Genomic DNA, 24,286 nt, shown 5'->3' with positions numbered 1-24,286 from the left:
TACCTCTCTGAAAATTATTTTGTATATATATTGTATTGATTTATCTATAACCAACTCACATAATTAATTCTTTAAGGATTATTATGAGCATATATGGAGAGCACAACAACTTCCATGATCTCCTGGAAGACAAGGGACCATCTCATTTTTATCTTTCAATCCCCTGCACTTACAATAGTATCTTCCATATAGTAAGAAATTAATAAATTTTTGTGAAACCAAATGGAATCCTGTAAAATGCAGGGGGAAACTTGTACGAAAGGAGAAAAAAAGAAAAGTGGTCAATCTGTATGACAATTAGCCATATAGTCTGGTGAAAATTGTTACAGACTAGATGATGAATTTACATGCAAGAACACATGAAAAGGAAGTTGAGAATTCCATCCCGGGAAAGAGGTTCTTTCCCATTATTCCTTATCAATAGCACAGGCAGACACAGCAGACCCACAAGGGGCTAAGGGTTAAGCAGCACATTGCTCCCATAAGCAACCCTTTCCAACTGTCTGCCCCTAACCCTAGTAAAGCTTACTCTTTGGGGAAAGGAGGAAAAGCCCACCAACCTTCACGATTTTCCCCTGAGATCGGTCATTTCTTCCTTGTTGAGGTAATCGTCAAAGTTGGAGATAAAACAAGATAACAAGAAAATGAAAGGCGCAAGAGGACAGGTTTACCTGATCCACCACAGAGGTGAGGGCTGCATCAATCACTGTCTGTCCCTTTTTTATTGCCTTGACTTGATGGTATGAACCATTCTGGGAAGACTTAAGCACCTCAAAATACTCCCGAGGCAATGCAGTATCAATTCTGATATTCTAGAAATCAAAATAAACAAGGTTAACAGTTCTCCATGACTGACCTATAGAACAATGACCAAAATACTTCCATTAAAAAAGGAAAAAAAACAATATCAAAAGGAAATCTAATGCCTTATTTATTTAACCGAGTAAGAAGATAGGAGACAGTAACTTCTCTGAACAAATTAAAGACACATTTCTTTTCCTTGATTTTAACTCCAGAGAAAGGAAGTGAAGCTGTTAACTGGACTATACCACCTTGGACCTAGATAATTGGTTATTATCTGGAAATTCTAATTTCTAAAAAATGTAGCAGGAATCATGTGGGGAAATTCTTTAATTTGTCTGGCATTTCCATACAGAAGTTTGTTAGAACAGCACAGGTTACCAAAGTCTGCAGGTTAACTTAATTTGGCAATTGTCTACACCTGAGATATAACTGTTTCCTGAGAAAACAAAAACCAAACAAATCAAGCAAAGCCCCCAGTTTTTCAAGCTGCCCTCACAGAGGCAGGGACAATAATTACACTCAAGAAGAGAAGTAACATAGTAACTGGCAAGAGACAGCTCCTTCACTCTTAACTATTATTCATTACCCAAGACCTAATTTAGCATATCCCCCTTTCCATCTACGGATATAGATTAACCTCCAATAACTGCTGGATTTAAATTTAGCCAATGTTTAAAGTTTAAAGGCATTAGAATTAGGTATTGTATATAAATTCAATTCTCCATGGACCTGAATGGTGTCAGGCGGCACTCCAAGCCTTCCTTAAGAATCTGACAAGCTAGTCAGTAGGTAGAGGATTCTAACATTAACCATTAAATTGGCTCCCTGGAAACCCTTCAGAACTCAAAGTTGCAGGGGGGAATGCTCACATGGTTGCTATATTCATGGCTAGTGTGACTCCAAATTAGATCCAGGGACATTGCAGGGAATCATGCCATGGTATATACTTACATCTGATAAATACACTTTGTTACTTGATTTATCATAGACCTCGATGGTGATTTCATAAAATCGGCCCATTTCCAGGACCCATCTGTCCCCAGGATGAACTGTGAAGCCTATAAAATATGGAAGCAGAGCAACTTGAACATTTAATCTACAGAACAGAAGGCTGTCTATCATTAAATGTTCTTACTCAACAGCTGCCCCTTTTATATGGAGAGTGCTACTGGTCTACCATTAGAATGTGACAAAAAAAAAATAAAAGGAATGGGCTATACTGCTTCATCCGCACTCCTTTCAGTGGTTTCCATTTATCATGTATTCAAATAATGGTTAGGCAGAGCTAGAGGGATCAGCACACAGCCAGGATTATGGGGGTTAGTCTGTGGTCATGGAAAAGACTGTAACTAACTGGTCAGTATAAAGTTCAAACTGATAGCTTTGTCTGCACAAGTACTGTGTTCTAGACAAATGAACTAACTAGCAGATACAATGGTCTAGTTGAATGATCCATAATAAAACCAGTTATATCTAAAATACAATGAACATACTTCAAAACCCCATGCTGAGCTACCACAGTAAATCGGAATAATAATCCAACAATTATATTTTCCAAAAGACCATTTAATTAAGGCAAAAATTCCAAATCTTTGGCAACAAGATCAAAATGATGTCTATCACCAGACAAGGTGTGTGACTGACATCACTGAAGCATCACAGCACATTTAATGTGTAAGTGGTTTCAAAGAGAAGGACAAAAACGGTAAGTCTGTGAAATGCTCCGTATGTGTCCTAAACCTCTCTCAAATAGCTTTTATTTCTCAGCTTCTTCCTGCCTTCTCCTATTCTCTGCCCTCAGTGCTCCTTCCCAGACACTGCTATTTCGTGGGATAAATTGCCTCTGAATCCACACTTCCATTTTGCTTATTCTCCCAAAGGGGAGAGGGAAATCGAATGAAACAGAGAGACTTGTGGCACCTGAGTATAAGTTTTCCACTAAGGAGATCAAGATACTTTATGTAATCCATAAAAACAGTCTTGGGGATCTTCAGACTTTTCTTTCTTTCTTTTTTTTTCAGACTCTTTTCAATATGCTAAAAGCCTCCCTCTCTTTCATTCTACTTCCCTCCCCTCGGTTTCTACCACCAAAGGTCATACATGTCTTCTACTTTTTTCCCCCATATGCCTATACATGCCCTGGAGGAAGTGCTAGTAAGCAGCAAATAGCTCAAAGGGAGCCAGCAGGGAGAGGCCCATAGATGAACTAAAAGGCTTCAATTCAACTATTAACAAGCCCCCCAGGGTCCACATGGGTGAGAAAAGGCTGAATCACCTAATATGATGCAAAACATATGCTGGCAGAAAAAGACTATTTTATGGAGAACTCACACAGGGCAAGTGCTCACATGTTGGTCAGAAGCAATACAAGGATACTCTCAAGATCTCTCTTAAGAACTTTGGAATTGATTGTATGACATGGGAGACACTGGCACAGGACTGCTTGGCATGGTGGGCCCACATTAGAGAAGGTGCTGTGCTCTATGAGCAAAAAATTGAAACAGCTCAAAGCAAATGCAGGATGCGCAAATTTAGAGAATCCATCCCAAATGTTTACATATACTATCTGTGCCTGACTTATGGCAGAGCGTTCCAAGCTCATATTGGTCTGATCAGCCACAGTTGGACACACTGAAACTTGACTCTAGCATAGTGATGTCACTTTCGTCCTCTTTGAGAATGAAGGACAACAGCCAGCCAGCCAACCAACCAACCAACCGACGGACCAATGATTATGTGTGATTATTATCACCTTACATACATAAACACACACACACACACACACACACATATATATGTATGTATGTACACAGGTGCATATATGTATATACATATACACACACAGGCATAAAGATAGGATATATTAGCTATAGACATACAATATATTTTATTTGTATATACATGTGTGTAAACACATGCCTATTACATGTACACATATATGCATTTGTGTGTATACGTATAAGACTGGACATTTTAAGAATGTTCCAGTAAATTCTGATTTTTAATTCACTGTACAGTACTCAGGAAACTGGTACTCACCCAAGTATCCAGGTTCCACAACATAAATCGTGCTGTTGGGTAATCTGGAAGCACCCTGCATACGAATGCCTGAAGTCTTAATTAAGGAACAAAGACATGGGGGGAAAATAAACTTATTGAAAGGGGACTAAGTTGATTTTTGTCTGACTGATTTACTGGTACTTGCATCACAGGCCAAATTTCTAAAGAGATAAAAAATAATTTTAAAAATATATAATTTCTTCTGGCTGTTTTCCACATTGGCAACCTGGAATAGTTATTTCCCAGAACTCTAGACAACAACAGTGAATGCTTTTTACACCAACAGAAGATTTCTTTACCAAAAACAACCACAAACTTTCAGAGAATCCCAAGTGTCAGTGTTGAAACTATCTTATTCCCCAATGATTTTCCCAATAATCTATGCCATATACCACCATGAAAGCATTCTAAGTCCTTAAGAAGGTTCTGGAGGGAGGGAATAATGCTGTTTCTTTATTTGCTACTTCTCATTTCTAGGATTTTAACTAGTGAGTCATCCAGAGAGGTGTGCAATTTGGTGTTGCTATTTCAACTCTTTCTGATTTTCAGATCATGGGAGAAAGCAGGGATATTTTTAGCTTGGCCATGGGTTCAGAGGAGAAAAACATCTCCATATCAAAAAGTATTTGGGGAACTAAAGTACATCTTGAGCTTGAATGCACACACACACACACACACACACACACACACACACACACACACACACACACACACACACTCAGAGGATATTTTTGTGTCCCAGCACCAGGTTAGTCTGTCCCTGCTGCAATGCAGTGACTGTTGACGTCGCCTGAGTCAACTTGGCGACAGGCCGCGTTGGATCTCCCTCAGGGCCAAGGATGTTATTCTGGAGTTGCAGTTCATACTGATCAGAAGGCATCATTAATTCTGTACATGGGAAAGACAAAACAAAAATGAGAAAAAATGTTGAACAATAATGCAGCTCCCTTGTCAAGACGTAAGAGCCCCATTAATGACAGCAGATAGACTTGAAAAATGGAAAATTAAGCAAAAATCAAACTGTCATGCCTTATGGAAAAAGCTGACAATCTGAGAAATCTGCAGAAAAGCACAGCCATAAGCAACCTGGGACCTCCCTCCCCCTTTAAATGAACTACAGGCTCTGAGGAAAATTTCCCAGCTACTTCAGGAATAATGGTATTAGAGCCTTTTCTGTTCACCAGAGCAGGGGAGTTTTAGGATATCTGTTGAGCTGGCGGCTATGCCATCTTGAGAGCAAGAGGAAGGCAAGCCGAATGAGCCATGTCAGCCATGGTTTCTAAAAAGCCTCCAAACAATGGTCTTCACTGGTTTGAGGGAACTGGGGTCTGGAATCTGCAGGGGATTTATCCTCATCCCTAGAAGATTCCATCTTAATAACCCATCAAACTTGTTTTGTTTTGCTTTTGTTGTTGTTCTATCAGGTACATTTTGGAGTAACTAATAAATCAGCAGGGTGAGAAACAGTTGATTTCTTGAGGAAGATTGTGATTTTGTGGTACATTTGTGATTTTGTATTCACTGTTTCCCTCTGAGGTAGGTGAAGACCATAATTTCTACCCTCTTTTTTTCATCTGGGAGGGAGGGGAAGTGGTCCATCAAATCTTTAGATTTTTATCTGATGTGATCTCCTTTCGCTGAAGCCCCTTTATTCAAGTGACATGAGAGAACAGTCATGATACAGGGAACCAGGCACATTACCGCTAGAAGCAATTCTCACAATTCCCGAAAACATGCCCCAAATTATGAGCCCAAGTCACGACTCTGTCGTTGATTTTTTCCTCCTTTATCATGTGTTAGCAACTTGGGAAAGCAAAACTCTGTTCCTTGTAAATTTTTTACCATATACTTAGAATACATGAGCTGCTAAGTGTTAAAAATCATAAAAAATCTAATTGTCAACTCAAGCCACATCTCTTCAATATTCTAAAAACACCTTCAAAGAGCCAGCTTCTCCCAATACCTAAAAATACTTCCAAAATATAAGCAACTTCATAACTGCACAAACTCATTCTGACCATGTGATAGAAGGCAGTCACCTTCTTGGGAGCAGGAAGAGTTCACTTTTATCTCTGTTAACACACAAAACACCATACTGGGTATGTAGTCGGTGTTTAATAAACATCGGTTGATTGACATGTACAACACACACATCAATACAGAGGAGCCATGCTAACTTAATCAGATAAGGTACCTGTGTGTGAGCTAACTTTACTTGAATGACATGAGAGCGGAGAAACCTGATACAGGTGCCAGGGACACTATAGTGAAGGGAGTTTTTCACAGTTCCCAGGAACCATGCCCTAAATTATGGATCCAAGTCAGATTTCAGAGTTAGAAGGGTCGTTAGAGACCATCTAGTTCAACTTTTTCATTTTACAGATTAGAAAATGGATCCACAGGAAGAATTTATTTGGTGCCTACTTTGTGTTGGCTAAGTATTCTTGACAGAGTCTGAAACAGAGCCACTAGCACATGGAAACGACTCTAACCAAGCTGATCATTACAAGGAAAGCATCCTGGATCCAGATGTATTGGCTCCCCAACAGCATGGTCAGAAACACACAGAGCATTGTAGGGATATAAGCCTAATTCCCTGGTTGCAATTCCCCAAAGGAGACCAACCAGGAGATAACATAATATGTCACAGAGCAAAGAAACACACTCAGAGCCCTGTCTGCTGGGTCACCAATACCCTGTCATGGCCACAGCTTCATCAAGCTCCCACCCTATTCTGGTCTCACACCCTCACAGAAGTCAAAACCAGTTAACTCCAAAATAAAGATGGCAGCCTTCTTTGGAGATGCTGCCCACTGTAGCCCCAGAGATGTACCAAGTACCTGTGGCTGGTGTGGTCAGAAGACATGGCTCACTGAGAGCCACCTGAGGTGGTGTGCACACCCTGTTCTGTGCCCTCTTCCAGTTTCTTGCCCAGCTATTTTGCACTCCCTGCCCTATCATAATGACAATGGGAAACTATATGGTCAATCTATAGTTATGTAACCTATGTACAACTTCACAGAAATATGACCACTAAGACATTAAGTCACCAAATAAAGCATATTGTCCTTCATAAACAAATTTCATGGACAACATTAATGATGTACTATCTATAAGGTACTTGCTTTGAGCTTTTCTCAAAGAAATGAGAATAGAATTATACTGAACCAATGAAACTCTTATTCAGTTCTCTTACCATTGTCACTTTAGCTCATTATCTAGAGCACAAATTAAAACATACTGGGGAGAAACCTGGGCACTGAAAGGCTCTAGTTTAATAAATTTAACAATATCCCATCAGCATAAAAAAGAGCTTCAATATAGAATTTTTAAATGGAATATAATTTCTTAAGTATGACCTGGCATAGCAAGGATAAGAAATCTAAACACAACCCACTGTTGTATAAATAATCTTGAATATTCAAAGTCTGAGCTTTAATTAACAACCACAGGTTTCTTCAAAATTTCATTCCAGACTTCTAATTACTTTATGGTCCTTAAAATTTTAATAACAAAGATTCCCAGGCAGCAGCAAATGAAGTAGGGTAATAGACAAAGACTAACAGGCAATTTCCACCATCTGCACATGCATGAACACACACAGACCATCCCAACAGGACCACACAACGTAATGGGACCAAATACCAACTTTACTAGAGAAAAGCAGCTTCTCCTTCTATTCAAAAAAGCAGCCTGATTCAAAACTAGTACACAGCTCTAATTCTATTCAACTTCCTTCAAACAAATCCATTTTCATACATGTAAATGCCAAAGACAAGATTTCATAAATATTTTAACCCCTCCTACGTCTTATGTTGAAACACCAAATTCTTTGACATTTTTTGAAGAGATGTAATCTAGACATAAAAGGGTTTCCCTCCAAGTAGCATTCTTGAACCTGACCTGCCCCCCATACTATAAAAAATCCTATTATTGATCTTTTGCTAACTCCTTATCATCCAACAACTTGATCTTCCAAGTCTTTTCTGCAATCCCCAAACTTTCAACTCTACCCCATCTACCTCACTCCTAAAGCATGACCTCAACTTCTAATTCAATCAGCTCCTCTATCCATATGTTAAAGCTTCTCTTTGTCTTCTCCTATTGCCTCCTCCTTGCCCTTTGGCTCAGAGGATAAGATGGTGCTTCTTGACAAGACTTTCTTTTACGTGTACCACTGATCTCTTCCCATCTGTCCTCCCTCACTCTACTGAAATGCCTCTCTTTTAAGGTGACCAATAATCTGTTAGTTTCCAAATTCAACTGCTTAATTTCTTAGTCTTTGTCCTCCTTGACCTCTTTGGAAGATCTGACACTGTTGACCACTAATTCACTGATACGCTCTCTGCCACTTCCTTAGGGGCTCTGCTAGATTGATCATTTCCTCCCTCTCCTCTCTGCAACTCCCTACACCTACCTATGCTCTTTCAATCTTTTCTTCTATATTGATTCCATCTCAATCCTCATCTTCTTTGGCCTCTCTGCAACCTTTGACGCAGGTAGGTCACCATCTCCTCCTACACACTCTTTTCTCTCTTAAGTTTTTGTGACACTGTACTCTCCTGATTCCTATACTACCTGTCTTACTGTTCCTTCTTAATCTCCTTTGCTAGATATTCATCACAGATCACATTAAATAACTGTGGGTATCCCCTAATGCTCTGTCCTGGTCCCTCTCTCTTTTCTCTCTATATTATTTCACTTGATGACCATAGGTTCTCATGGTTTCAACTATCACTTCTATGCAAGTAATATCATAGTCATATATTCAGCACTCACCTTTCTAACTGAGTTCCAGTCCCATATCACCAACTAACCCTTGGACATTTAAAATTAGATATCTCATAAGTATCTCAAACTCAACCTGTCTAAAAGAGAACTCATTTTCTTTCCCTCCCCTCCATATCTTCTCCATTTTCTCATGGGGGTAGGAATGGGAAGGAGAGAAAAATTATTTTTGTTCAATGAAATTTTTAAAATTTTAATTTTTCAAAAGATCACTAAGAAAAACAAGAACTATACTATCCTGAGCAGCCTTTCACTACTTATACCTGCTATTGAGAATTGGAAAAACTTACAGAGAAGACAAAGTTAAGCAAAACTCACCTGTAATTTTTCCTTGCCTGATTTTCTGGACCTTGTAGTGAATAGAGGTCCCCACCAGTAGATAAATGTCATAAGCTGGGTTCAGAAGGATATTCTCCAAAATTAGCAGCCTGACTTCGGCAGGATGGACATTCTTCACATGAAGAAAGGAAAAGAGTCAGAAAAAGAGATTTGATATGTGTAAGGTAGATTTAAAGGGGGTGGAGAAGTATAAGGAAAATAAAAAACAGACCAATACACAATGATTGTAATTCTTCAAGTAAAAACTCCATTATCTCAAACAGCTGGTACAGAACCCAAAGGAACTGTGTCCAAGTCTATTGCAATAGATGTCACCACAACAATTCCCACATAACAAGTAGACTTATAATCCCTAATGCATATAACAAAACGTTTTAGACAGTCCCTCTGAGTGGATTGGAAATAGGATCTGACCATATTTCTTGAGTAGAAACTCTAACTAATGATGTTCCTAAGCCATTCTCTGAGGCTCTTGGTTTTCCTTCATTCAAAAAAGATTACAAATAACAAGAGAAAGACAAAGCCAGAGACAGACAGACAGACTTCAATTTCCTATTTTATACAATTAAGGCAAAGAAATAGAAGGCCAAGGAAGAAAGAGAGAAGGAAATAAGAAGGAAGAAAGGAAACAGAAGTTGAGAGAATGGACAAAGAGATAGACAAATAGTGCCCAAGAGAAGGAGAAAGCAAAAGAACCTGGGAGAGAATGAAAGATAAACACACATATAGGTAGAATAAATCAGACGTTTGTGAAGTAATGTTATCTTGATTCACTTCCTGCTACTTGCTTCTCTAGAAATGAAGTTGAAAGCCTGATTTGACCCCTGGAACAGATGTCACCTGTTCCTGCCCTAGCAAGCTAAAATCCAGTCAAGGGACAAATGGGAGAGTTTCTTGCAATTTCTTGCAAATGGCCTGGCATCTTCCAACTAATATTCATTCAATCATTCGATTCCAAGCACTCAAACCATAAAGGGTAAGTATATCTTTTTGCATGAAAGTCTTACCAATACATATTCTCTTGGCAAGTGCCAAATATCAGAAGTGAAGAGTCCATTGCTAAGACAGATCTGTGAGTAATACTCATTTCAGATTATGTAGGATACTGTTTTCATATGTGATCTTTAAATAGAGGAACGTTTTAACACTGGAACTCAGGCTCAGAACTAAATGAATGCTCAGAAATTAAGAAGACAAAAACTAAGTAAAATAGATAAGCATTTATTAAGTGCTTACTATGTGCCAGACACTTTGCTAAACAAAAGAACAAATAACCTTGGGAAGACAGGGAGTTCAATTGTTTCAGTCACATCTGACCCTTTGTGAGCCCATTTGGGGTTTTCTTGGCAAAGATACTGGAGTGGTTTGCCATTTCCTTTTCCAGATCATTTTACAGACAAGGAAACTGAGGCAAACAGGATTAAGTGACTTGCCCAGGGTCATACTAATAAGTGTCTGAGGTCAGATTTGAGCTGAGGAAGATGAATCTTCCTGACTTCAGGCCTGGTACTCTATCTACTGCAACGCCTAGCTGCCTGGAGTCATGGGGACCTGTGTTCAAATTCTGCCTCAGACACTTACTAGCTCTGGGTTAACTCACTTCTCCTTTCTCAGCTTCACTTCCTTCATTTGTAAAATGAAAATGATTGTACTCAGTGACTTCTAAGGTACACTACCAACTCTAAATCTATGTATGATCCTATGAAAAAGATCAAGAATAGTGAGAAGTCTTCAGGGAGGATTACAACAGTTCTTATAGTAAAATTCTTACAGCAAAATCCCATCACATTCATGTACCACAAATTCAATCAATCAATAAGTCAATCATTAAACATTTATTGAGTACCTACTACATGACAGACACTGTGCTAAGTGCTAGGGATATAAAAGCAGGCAAAAGACAATCCCTGCCCTTAAGAAGCTCACAATCTAATGGCTGTTTAGCCCTTCCCCAATTAACAGGTATTTGCTTTGTTTTCTGTCCTTTGCTATTTCAGAAAGTTCTGGTATAAATATCTTGATGCATACGGGACTTTACTTGATGTTCTTAGAAGTCTATACCTAGTGATAAATCACCAGGTCAAATAACATGGACATTTTAGTCACTTTCTTAGCATGATTCCAAATTGTGTCCCACAATGGTAGGACCAAGCTCTTTACAAGCTTCTAAGGGCACGCACGTTGTATCTCTAGTGCTTATCACAGTGCCTGGCATATAATAAGCACTTAATAAGTGCTTGTTTATTTGACTACAGAATTGAAACACGATTTAGAGTCCAGACTTGGCCTATCAGTTCCAGTACCTGATGTTTTAACTGCTGTATGCTCTGCCTTCTCTCATCCTGGACATACACTGAGGTTGTACAAATGTTGGGCACATAAGTTAATTCCCACTTTTTACTGAATGGAAAGTGGCAAGGATTCAAGACACTTTTGTGCTATGTGAGAACTAGCAAATCACAAAACATCTCTGTTGTCTCTGTTTCCTTATTTGTTAAATGGGAATAGCAATAGTTAAAATCACCTAAACTCAGACTATGGAGAGTACACCACGTGAGCGATCATTATTATTATAACTACACCAATCTAAGTTAACACATTTATTTGCCACCAAAACTTTCAGTGCTTCTAATATCCACTTAACTGGTACATAAAGTGAATCAGATGAGCTAAATGTAAATGGGTATCACTTTCTTGGTTGGTTAAGTTACAAAATTAAGGAACATAAATGAAATGCAAAAATCTTCCTACTAAAAAAGATATGCCCCAAGAACCTGGAAAGTAGATTGTACTAACCAGAAAGGGCAATTTCATTACTGTGGTTAAAATGGAAATACAGTTACCTTAGATTACAAAGAAATAAAAAGCATAAATTCACATGAGAGCTGGGAAGGGTGCCAGTATAAGCAGTTAATGCATACTTGTCTGCTAGCCCTTTGACTATAACACCTTTAGAGATGAAAAGCTAATGAGATGGAATGTGTTTCTGAGTGAGGTCGAGAACAACTAGGGGCAGGAGGGAGTGGTCAGGCAGGTGTAGTCAGCCCTCCATTCAAGAGTCCTCTGAAGTCAATGCAGAAATGAGCTGATTTTTTATCAGAAAAGTTTTAGGCTAAGAGCCAAATAAGAAGAGAAAAAAAGATCTCCACAAGCTGGGTGTTGGGTGCTAGAGGATAAGAGTGTGTAGAAGGAGATCCTGTAACATAGCTAGGAACTCTAAATCACTTGAGTATGTCTCAGTGGTCAGAGAGACAATCCTGAGGCAAAAACCCAACCTCCTGACAAAGCTGACAAAGCTCCTCTCAGCTATCCCCATCAAAGCCAGAATGAATGAATGGCCCTTTGTGGTCGGGGGAGAGCTCAGACACATAATTCCTTTTCCTCCTTCAACCTCTGGGTCACAGCTTCAGAACTTCACCTCTTGAGAAAAAAATGGCTTTAAATCTCTTCAATGGAAATATCTTAATGTCCAAGATAATAGATGAAATAGATATTAATAGAAAAGACCAATTAGCCCTTAATTGATAGGTGGTCAAAGGATATGAATAAATAAAGTTTTCAGAAGAACTGCAAGAGGTTAATAACCACAAGAAAAAGAAATATTCTGAATTATAAATGACAAGGGAAATGCCAATTAAACCGAACCTGAGATTTCATTTCACATCCCAAAAATCGGCAAACATGACAAAGGACTGAAATAGTCTATGTTGGAGGAGCCATGGGAAGACAGGTATATTAATATATGGGGTTGTGACATGGTCCAGTCATTCTAGAACTAAACTAGAAAAATGACTAAAATATTCATACCCTTTTAGCCAGTGATTTCACTATTGAACATAGAACCCAGGAAGGTCAAAAAAAGGGAGAAGGTCCTACATATACTAAAATATCCATAGTAGCATATTCTGTGGTACTATAAAACAGGAAACGAAGAGGGTGCCCACTGAGCGGCTGAACCATTTGTAAGGCATGAATCTAATGTTATATTACTGCACCATAAGAAAAAATATCAAGGAAACTGAGAAATTTGGGATGATTTGTATGAACTGATGAAGAGTGTCTATGTTCATTCTTTGTTGCCAAAGAAGATCATGCCATCAGAGAAATAATGACATGACTTCCACTTGACTTTGTTTTGAGTGAGGGAGGCTGCGCAGGTCACCAGCCTCACTTCTCCTCCAGAGCCATCTGAATCCAGTGACCAAATATTCATCAGGATGACTGGAGATGACCCAGGATGAGGCAGTTGGGGTTAAGTGACTTGCCCGAGGTCACATAGCTAGAGAGTGTCAAGTGTCTGAGGTGAGATTTGAACTCAGGTCCTCCTGACTCATGCACTGGTACTCTATCTATGCACTGCACCACCTAGCTGCCCTTAACGATGAGTGAAGTAAACAAAGGAAAAAATACAAAGTCATCACAACAATGAAATGAAAAGGAAACAATGTGGAAAAAAAAACACCAAAACTCAAATGAACTCCAATACATACACTGTCTTATGTTAACTTCATAGTTGAAGAAACATAACACTACTCTGCATACCTTTTGGTGGAGAGGCAGTGCACTAGAGATGCACAATGAGACATATACTATCAGACAATCAATTTGTCAGTTTCCTTTGCTTAAGAGTGTCCTTTTTTTGTTATTTTTAACAAAGGAAGTTTTCCTTGTGGGGGGTGGCTATTGGGAAATGACACTGATGTTAAAAAAAGGACCCCCCAAAATTTAACCATCCTCTGAAATTCTTTTGTTATGAAATATTGAGCTGGATACTGTCCTTATATTTATAGTTTGGGGGATTTTTGTTTTGAAATATATTCTCAAGTGCCTATAAAACACTCACCTAAGATTCTTTGTTCTTTACCTTAGGGATTATTGGAAATTGGCAATTCACCATGCAATACTACCTTATACACCACTTCTTGAATTCGTGCTTTCAACTTGGAGCTCCCTGTCTTCATTCCAGACACTAAAATTGTGTCTCCTTGTTTGGCCACTTTTTCCATCTCTGATATGTAGGAAGGAGGTATATAAGTAGACTCTAAAAACTTGAGAATCCTGGAACAGAAATAACATATTTTAGAGACTCAAGAGAGTAGGACACAGGACAATGTGCTCAATGTTCAGTCAGCATTCTTTAGATTATATGGAGACATTTAAATTCTAGTGTGTCTAAATTTATACATTCAGTACATCACCTGTAGCAAAACACAATTAAATTAGAGACTTCACTCATAGAACAAGAATATTTAGCTGAACACATTTTTATTTTTACCAAGGTCACTTAGTCTTTTGATATCATTTGTTTTCTTACTTGGTTTTACTGAAACACCAGAATGCTTCCTAAACAATTATGTCTTATTTTCTTCAATCAGCAAAAAAAAAAAAAAAAAATCTGCCTTTCATAATATTCTTTTCATGTTTGTCATATCTTGAAGTTGATTATCCTCCAGCTCCAAGACTTATATGTGTTTGAACTTGGGAAGCTCACCTAGATGGGAAAAGAGCCTGAGGGATATAGGAAGAGTGCTGCCCCACCAGAAAGGTCCAGATAAAGAGAGGGAGTTGAAAGGCAAATTTCTCTTTGAACACTGCAAAGAAGCATAGCTTGGAGAGAACATCCTTGAGAGACACATGTGTGACAGGTGCAGAGCATCATGATGCTGGGAGAATCTGGGCAAGTCAAAAGCCATAGCAACCACTCCTTCAGGGCCAGCCAGTTGTGAGGGCTGTGTGGTAGGCTTGTAAAGGGTAAACAAAGAGATAAGATAAAATGTTTCTTTTAATGAAACAAGGTTTACTCAAGTACCACCAACAAAGTCACCCAAGTCAAGAAAATTTCCATTTTTGTTACCGATCAACAAATTTCAATGGCTGAAAATTAAATTTGATCATCCAAATAAATGCCTGGGAATTCAGCCACCTAACACCAGGATTATCAGCATCACAGTAATGAACCCATGAATCATCCATTTTACTTCCTTTGAATGGACAACAAAAATTCATGAGTAGTTAATATCCTTTAATCAACTATACTTTTACCTTTCTCATTCTATACTTATTATTATACTTATTTTTTAAATCTCAAAAGCAGAACATATTAATCTCTGACTATAATCAATCCTAAACAATAGGAGTGAGGCACTGCCATGCAGTCCTCCCGTTATTTCTGCATTTTATCCTTGACTGTTGGACTGGAAGGAGCTATTCTATCCATACCTTTCTGTAGAAATACTAATCCCAGTGTCAGCCTATATACTTTGAGATCCTGATTTTATTATCTTGTGTGTTAACTCAGATCATAGATCATAGAATTTAAAATCAGAAAGGATCTTAGAATTCACTTAGTCCAGCTCCCTCAGATGAAAAAACTGAGGAACCAAATAATTCAAAGGTAAATAATTCACCCAAAATTACACAGGTAGAAAATAACAGAGCTGGGATCCAAACTTAGTTTCTCTGAGTCAAAACTCAGAGTTTTTTACCTACTGGCTTTGGGACATCAACAAATTTCATGATCATGTATTCTAAGTCTTCCATCAAAGTCTTCAAATACATAAACATTTGTATTTCCAGCACTTGGGATAGTACTGAATACACAGAACTGGAAAGGACTGCAACATAGTAAGCATTTAATAAATCTTTTTTCCATTCATTCCTTCATGCATTTATATAGTTAACCAGGAGGCTGATGGCACAGTGGAGAGAATTCTGGCCTTGGAGTTGAGAAGACCCCAAATTCCACCTCAGACAACTATTTACTAGTCATGTGACTGTAGGGAAGTCAAAACATCTCTGAGCCTCAGTTTTCTCACCTATAAATTGAGGGGTTTGGACTCAATGGCCTCTAAGGTCTTTTCTGGCTCTAAATCTCCCATCCCATGATCCTATAACAGGACCAAAGTCACAGTCTCGTCCCTGGCACTTTTTTCCAGGTTGACATTCATCACTTGATCTGTATTTTTTCTAAATAATTTTTTTTAGGAAGAGCAAGTTGCACATGATAGACTTGGAGTTTCATGTACAATCATCTCTTTTTATGCTCTACTATGTTTTCCAAATGCTTGTCTTATTCTTAAGTTCAAAATAAATAAACTTTTCAAAAATAAAATAAGCTTTTTAAAACTTACTGTATTTTTAGTTAATTTTATAATTTTATTAAGGCTATCAAGAGAAAATCTGTCAAATGCCTTGCTGAAATCAAAATAACCTTTACCAATATTCTAAGATCACAGATAGAAAACTAAAGGGAACCACAGGGACACTGAGAGGCCAAGGGAGGTTGTCTCCTTGCCCAAGGTCACACAAGTAGTAAGTAACAGAACTGGGAATCTGAACCCGAGTGCTCTGACTACAAATCCACTTCTTCAGCTGTGCCCGCAATCTTCATCTGGTTCTTTACAGCGAAAAGAATGGGAACATAAATTATGGGCTCAAGGCTAGTTGTCGATGAATGAATTTTCTGCAATAAAGTCACTCAGTATGAACAGCCGTGTCACTTCTGCTTCATTTCTGTCCTTCAAACACCTTCGAACTCCGCCAGTAAATTTGAGGCATCCTAGAGAATCACTGACATGATATTGAGGAGTGTCCCTAGGATGAATCCTGCACTTCCTTTGAGGAAGGAAAAGAATCCCAACGGGCAGAGGCCGAGAAAAGGCGACAAAATGATCAAGTGGGGAGAAAGCCTGGCATGCAGTTTCATTAATTTCCCAGCAATGGGAAGAATGGAGCACCGTAATCATCTGTTAGTGAGGGATGATCTCAGCAGTTGTGGGAAGATCTGTGTTACAATGTTACCATCATGAAGCCTCCTGATTAGTTGGGGTTGGAACGTGGATTTAAAAAATTGTATGTATGTGCATGTGTATGTATATAAACATGTATAATATTTTATTTAACCCCCAATTACATGTTAAAACAATAGAGGATGGATTTTAAAACTTGTCGATAGGAAAACTCCAGGGAGGGTTAGAAATTGTACTGAATCAATTTAAGACAAAGGCTTCTGAGGAGAAGAATCATGTAGATTTTAGAATCAAGGGATCCAAGAAAATAGGAATTCAAGCTCAGAGATCTCAGGTCCAAAAGTCTGAATTTGGGCTGCAAAAGGGATTTGGAGGGAAAGGTAACAAAAAAGCTAGTATAGATGCAATAGGCTTTAATTACATTGGCCAATTGTGGTTTGGGTAAGATAATTTTTTTCATACTAATATTCCTTTTACAATTAATTAATCTACAAATAAACATTTATTTAGCACCTGTGGAATACAAAGACAAAAGGAAGCTTATATTCTAAAGAGGGAGACAGCATTTACATATCCAATTACATACAGAATATAAGCACAATGAAAATGAGGTTCTTTGGGAAGGAAAGGTCCCAGGAGCTAGGGGTAGGGACAAAGGCTTCGTGTAGCATATGTCTTCATGATGTTTACATAAAAGAGAGTAGGGCATGGAGAAGACAAATCTGGCAAGAAGACTTCAGTCTAAATGCCACATCTGCTACTTCATGTGACCAGGGGTAAGTCCCTTTACTAGAAGATCTATGGGGTCCATGCTAGCTCATGTTTCAATGACTTTTCTGAGCCTCAGTTTCTCTATCTGCATAATGGAGGTAATACTATTTTTACTAAGTCCTCAGAGCTGCTGTAAGGATAAAATGAGAATCTAAAACACTGTAAATTTTAAAGTGCCATATAAATATTAGCGATGATGATGACAGGGTAATTGCCTTTGTTATTATATAAAACCAGAGCTTCTGGCTAAAACTCTAGCTGAATCCTTCTCTCTAACCCTTCATAACGGAATAAGTATTCTTGTTGTTCAGTCATTTAAGTCATATTCAGCTCTTCATGACCCTATTTGAGACTTTCTTGGCAAAGATACAGAAGTAGTTTGTCATTTTCTTCTCCAGCTCATTTTACAGGTGAGAAAACGGAGACAAACAGGGTTAAATGACTTGCCCGGGGTCATACAGCTAGCATGTGAGGTACGATTTGAACTCAGGTCCTTTTGCCTCCAAGGTTGATGCTCTAAAAAGCACAGGACTGCATAAAAAAGATCTGACTTTAAATCTCACCTCAGATACTTGCTAGCTTCATAACCTTGAGCAAGTCACTTCCAGTCTCTAGGCCTCAGTTCCCTCTTGGAAAATGGGGATGGGAACAACAGCCCCTACCTCACAGGGTTGTCGGAGGATCAGTAGCAAATGCTTGCAATCTTAAAGCACTATAAAAATGCCCCTCAGGGATCTAACTTTGAGGCTTTCTTGTTATGTGCCGGACACCGCTAAGCACAAAGCATAGAAGAAAAGAAAAGGGTGATCCCTACCCTCAAACAGCTTACAGGCTAATGGGGAGACACAATATGCAAACCAGATAAACAAGATACAAAGAAGACAAATGAAAGCACATCCTCAGAGAGAAGGACAGTAAGAAGGATTCCTTAAACTTTGTTATACAAAAGTCAACTAAGATAAGACAAGGTCCTGAAGAAACGATCCATCTCAGTGGATTCTTACCAAAGCAAATTGGGTCAAAATACCCTGAGAAAAGTGAAGAGTAAAACAAGTTCCTTCCATGGTAGCCTTATTCCTGGGGATCAGTATGGCCAAATTGGTCTAATACTTAATTTTGATCAAAGAAAACTTATTTTCTCTCTTAAAAAAAGGAAACCATGCAAAGGCTGCTTACCTGAGAGCATTATGAGAGTCCGAGAAACCATCAGCTTCTGTATCCTTTACTATTGTCCAATCGAAAACCAGCCCAGCCAAGGTGCTGAATGTGTTTCCTGGAAAAAAAGCAGATGGAGGGGTAAAAATGAAGACAGTCCACATTAGCCTTTATTATTAGTAAAATATATAAATACCTATGTCAGGCTATACCCAGGGCTTAGCGTTGCTATTCTGTTGTTTCAGTTGGGTCCAACTCTTTGTGATCCCAGTTGAGGTTTTCTTGGCAAAGGTACTGGAGTGATTTGCAGTTTCCTTTTCCAGTCATTTTACAGATGAGGAAACTGAGGCAAACAGTGTTAAATGACTTACCCAGAATCACAGAGCTACTAAGTGTCTGAGGGTGGATTTGAACTCAAGAAAGTGAGTCTTCCTGTTTCCAAGCCCAGTGCTCTAACCATTGTACCACCTGGCATCCCCATCTGCTTAGTGCTAGAAAGGATGAAAAAAATAAGAAATCGCAACGGAATCCCACTGAGATGGAAATCCGAGACTGATACATATGAAATAGTTACAGACAGGTTATAATTCAGTGCTAAATTGTGTGCCCAGGGAGCAGGAGGACTCACCTAGCACAGACCTTGCAAGGTTTATGCAATCTGTTTGTGCCAGAGTATCACTCTTGGGAGGTTTTGAATTATTGCTTGCCTTGCCCTTTCTTTCTGTGTTTAAATCATCCAGGTGTTACTGCACTTGGTTCCTTTGTAGTGATTTGTACAGCCTTGATCCCTTCATCCCTCCTGGCTCATTCATCAATGCTAGGAATTGATTGATACCTTTGCTCTGATTTATGTTGTCTTGTTGTATAAAAGGCCAGAGCCTGAGAATTCATTCCTGGGTCTCCTTAAAACAGGGTAGCTGGACCCGAACTGCACCTCTCTGCATCTCCTTGATCATGAATACTCAAAGGATACCGCTGCTGCTGTGTAACCCAGAGTCAAAGAATATTGAGATTTGGAAATGATGGTGTGGCAATGTTCCTGCACACTTCCTCTGCCCATTACCGAGCATCACAGTTTGAGATGACCTCTCAAACACTGAATTTGGAAGTATATCCCTTGCATCAGCTCTGATCCCCAAGAACATACCTGATCATCTGAGACAGTCAGTTAGTATACACTATAGAACTATAGACTTCAAAGAGGGACATCTAAAGAAGTCAGTAAAAAATTCATGAGAGAGCTAAGTTCTGAGCTGGACATCAAACATGCCACAATAAAAACAGCTTCACTTATACACAATGCTCAATAATCTTTTAAATTCATAAGAAGCACCTCCTTGTTTTAGTGGCTTACCATGGTGAGTACTAATTCCCTATGCTGCTCTGGTCTGCTTATCCATAAAGATACTGATAATCCAGATAACACCTGCATTGCTACCTACCTTCTGACAGACTGGCAATGGACTCAAGGTGCAGGAAAAGAAATACATGTTTTGGATAAGGGCAATTTGTTTTGTTTGATTGTTAATATTTGTGGCAATGGTTTCAGAGGGAAAGAAAATTGTTAATTGTTAGTTGAAAAAAATACCCACAAAATTTAAGGAAACAAAATTACAAGTAAAAACAAATAACTTCTGTATTTCAGAGGATATATATGGATAAGGGTCATGCCTTTTCTGACATCCTTCGTTAAATCTCTAAATTCTTAGGGAATTCCATGGGCCAAGTTCATTCTTTCCACAGTCGGTAAAGTAGAAAACAAACATATGGTCCCCAGATCATCTAAATGAATAAAGATATAGATAAGATGAAGGAAAATGAATCATCACCTGATAAGACAGAGGATCATGTGTATTCCCAATGGAACATGGAACCACAGCAAGATGGTTTAAAAGACATTAATGGGCAAATTTAGAAGAGGGGAAGGCTTGGGACAAAAAAGAAGGAGTTCTGCCTTAGATATGTTGAGATAGAGATGCAGAGACAAATAGTTCAAGATGTCCAAAAGGCAGTTGGTGATATGGCAGTGAAGTTCAGGAGAGAAACTAGAGTTGGATATACAGATCTGGAATTATGTATAGATATGATAACTAGACCTATAGGAGCTAAGAAGATCATTAAGAGAGATAGTATAGAAGAGAAACAGGCCCAGGATAGAGCTTTTGGAAACACTATTCAGAAACACTATTCATAGTTAGAGGGCATGGCCTGGATGAAGATCCAGAAAACGTAAGTGAGAGAAGTAGTGAGATAGGTAGGAGGAGAACTAGGAAATAGCAGTGTCACAAAAACCTAAAGGGGAGAGATTTTCCAGGAGAAGGGAGTGATTAACATTGTCCAAGTTTGCAGATAGGTCAAGAAGAATGAGTACTAAGATAAGATCATTAGATTTGGAAATTAAGGGATCATTGGTAAGTAGGAAAAATAAGTTTAGTTCAATTATGAGTTTTGAAGCCAGAATACAGATGGATTAAAAGCAAGTGAAAAGAGAAAGTGGAGTCACCTCAGGTAGACAGCCTTTTCAAAGGAGTTAGCTGAGAAGGAGAGGAGAGATATCAGGTAAGAGTTGGCATAAGTAGAAGATGAAGTCAAGGAATTTTTTTTTAAAGAATGGGGAGATATAGTTGTGTTTGGAGGCATCAGGGAAGTTGTTGATCACTGGGAGTATTAAAAAAAGTATTGTAGCTATAGATATGTCTGGAAAATCTGATCTTTTTCTACAAAGGAAATCAACCTTGGCAATGAAAGAAGAGATGGTGTTACCTCAAAGGACTTGTGGAATTGCAATGGAAGTTGTTATTGGGATAAATAGGAAGTTTTCCTAATTGCTCTTGGGTCTTAAGAGAGCTATGGAATTTTTCTGGTTTTGGTTTTGTTTTGTCTGAGAAATCAAGAAGCAGAAGTAAATTGAAGGGCAAGGTCTTGGCACTTAAGAGCTATCCAGTAGTACTGGGAGAAGTTGCATTATCCCACCAGGACAAATTATCACTGGCACTGAAGGAACTCAAGGCTGGAGAGAAGAAATGTTTGGGATTTTGCCCAAAGCATTCATGGGATCATAAGTTGAGAATTGGAAGGGGTCTTAGAGAACATTTCATTCAACTCTCAGATTTTATGGAGGAAGAAATTGAAGCCCAGAGAAGTTAAGGTCCTTGCCCAAGGTCAGACAGGTGACATACCTAGAATTTGAACTCAGAATTTGAACCTCTGACTCCAAACGCACCACTCTTTCTACGTTATCACATATTCATGTTGCATATCTCTGTTGAAAACCCATTAGATACTCATTTTTCTTTGGATACACTCATTTCTCAGTTCTCCCTACCACCAGTCTCTCCCCATTTCAAATCTAACCCATTCATTCTGCCATATTCATCTTCCTCAAGCACACCTCTCATCATATAACTGTCCTTTCCTAGAACTTACTGCCTGAAGAATTAAATTTTAGCCCCTTCGCCTGGCACTCAAGGTCTCCAAATGTCCCTAAAACTTTATTTCACCACCTCATCCTCTTTCCTCCTTCTCCTCAATGCATATCCTATGTTCTACCCAAGCCAGGTTCCACCATGACTTTTTCATACTCTTCTCTCTTCTTTGCCTACCCACTTCCAAGAGACGTACAATTCAACAGATCAGTTTATCAATAATCATTTATTAAGCACCTACTACGCTCCCTGCACCATGTTAGGCACTAGAGATATGAATTTAATGAAGGAAACAATGTCTCTTAATTTTATCTCTATTTTATCTAGGGAGACAATATGTGTATATAAGTATACAAAGTATATACTGTAGATAGGGAGAGAGGGCAATGGCAGTTGATGATCAGGGTAGACTTTGTGGTTTCTGAGTAATATTTTGAAGAAAGAGAGGGATTCTGCAAGAAGGAAGGGAGGAGGGAGCATATTCTGAGCTTTAGAGACAGTGCAGAGGCATGGGGATGGAAGCTGTGATGCTGTATGAGGAACAGAGAGATGGCCAGTTAGAGTGTGGAAAGAGAAATACTGTATAACAAGGCTGGAAAGACAGATTAGGGCCAGGTCATGAAAAGATTTAAAAGCCAAACAGAGTAGGTTATATTTTATTCTAGAGGCAATAGGGAGCCACTGGAGTTTATTGGGTGGGGGAGTGGCATGGTCAAATCTAGGTTTAAGGAAAATTATTTTAGCAGCTATGTGGAGGAAGGAATAGTTTGCTGCACTTAGAGGAACTTGATGCAGGAAGACCAATTAGAAAGCTGCTTCAGTAGTCTGGATGAGAGGTGATGAGAAGCTTGGCTGTGTGAATGGAGGGAAAGGGTTGTATTTGAGAGATGGTATGGAAGTAGAAACAAGACTTGGCAATTTATTGGATATGTAGAGTGAGGAGTTGAGGATAATACTGAGATTTCAAGTAGGAGAGAATGGAAAAACAGTAGTACCTTTGATAGAAATAGAGATGTTTGTAATGGTGCGAAATTGGGGGAAAGTTCTTTTTTGTACTTTCTGAATTTAAAATCTTCTTGGGACATCCAGTTTGAAGTATCATTCATTAAATAATTGGTGATGAAGGACTAAGAGGCTAGAGTTAGATGCTTGGATAGGGGAGTCATTTATACAGAGATGATAATAATACCCTAAGGATTTTATGCATTCACTGAGAGAGTGTAAAGAGGGAAGAGGAAGAAGACCCAGGACAGATCCTTGGAAAATATTCATAGTTAGGGAGTATGATACAATAAGCTAGCAAAGGAAACTAAGAAGGAACAGATAGAAAGGAACAGATAGTAAGAGGGAAAACAGGCCAGAACAGTGTTACGAAAAGAGAGAGCAGAAAGTATCCAGAAGGAAATTCTGGCCAATACTGCTGAATACTACAGAGAAACCAAGGATTAAGACTGAGGAAAAAAGTCATTAGATATGGCAGTAAAGAAAACATTGGTAACTGGAGAGATCAGGGAACATCCTGAACAAGTGGTCAGGATGGTTACTGAAAGAAAATTTTGACTTACTTCCCCTTTTCCTCAAGTCTGTATCAACAAGCTCTTAACTTTGCAAGATTCCATCCTGAAATGTCTTTCCTCAAATCTGAGCAATTTATCAGGGGGAGGGGTAATGTAATGCAAAATTCTAGGGAGGCATATTTACAATTATTATTTCCAATATCTAATGCAGGACCCAGAGGACCTTTCCAGGCTGGAAAACTAACTAAGTTCTCTTTCTGGTTCATGTTTTAAGTTGAATGACAGAAATGGGACAGAATGAGGAGAGAGGAAGGAGAGAAGAGCAGAGAGAAAGAGACAAGAGGGTGAGGGAGGGAGAGAGAGAGAGGAAGTAGGAGGAGGAGGAAGAGGAAGGGGAGGAAGAAAAAACAATAGTAGGTACCTCCTCCCTACTTCCCAGTCCATCTTTCTCAAATCAAACAATTTTCCAATCCCTGGGCATGTAGGACATGGTAGATTTCAGCAGCCCCATTTCAAAGATTGAGAAAATAAGGGCATTTTAAACAGATTAATGACTTGAACATAAATTGAACTGCCACGTATGTATTCCTAAAAAACCCCTGAGGAATGATTTAATTCTCATTGCACTATCCTTTCTTACCTGATTGTGGATTGATTGAAGTGGTATCACAAGAAATAG

At 38.8% G+C, this 24,286-nt stretch overlaps 1 protein-coding gene across 2 annotated transcripts in view; it reads right to left on the bottom strand.

The window, feature by feature from the left end:
* NUP210 (nucleoporin 210) overlaps positions 1-24,286 on the bottom strand; it is a 164,980-nt gene that overhangs the window by 97,826 nt on the left and 42,868 nt on the right. For both annotated transcript variants that reach the window (XM_072598255.1, XM_072598256.1), the window contains exons 4-10: positions 18,687-18,783; positions 13,899-14,049; positions 8,971-9,103; positions 4,594-4,752; positions 3,844-3,912; positions 1,756-1,862; positions 672-812 (exon numbers count right to left, since the gene is read on the bottom strand). In XM_072598255.1, the coding sequence (XP_072454356.1) occupies positions 672-812; positions 1,756-1,862; positions 3,844-3,912; positions 4,594-4,752; positions 8,971-9,103; positions 13,899-14,049; positions 18,687-18,783 (857 nt within the window). The remainder of the gene's footprint in view (positions 1-671; positions 813-1,755; positions 1,863-3,843; positions 3,913-4,593; positions 4,753-8,970; positions 9,104-13,898; positions 14,050-18,686; positions 18,784-24,286) is intronic.

Source organism: Notamacropus eugenii, chromosome 3, assembly GCF_028372415.1.
Source record: "Notamacropus eugenii isolate mMacEug1 chromosome 3, mMacEug1.pri_v2, whole genome shotgun sequence".
Lineage (NCBI taxonomy): Eukaryota > Metazoa > Chordata > Mammalia > Diprotodontia > Macropodidae > Notamacropus > Notamacropus eugenii.
Note: the sequence above shows the minus strand (reverse complement) of the source record. Positions and strands in the feature narration are given on the sequence as shown.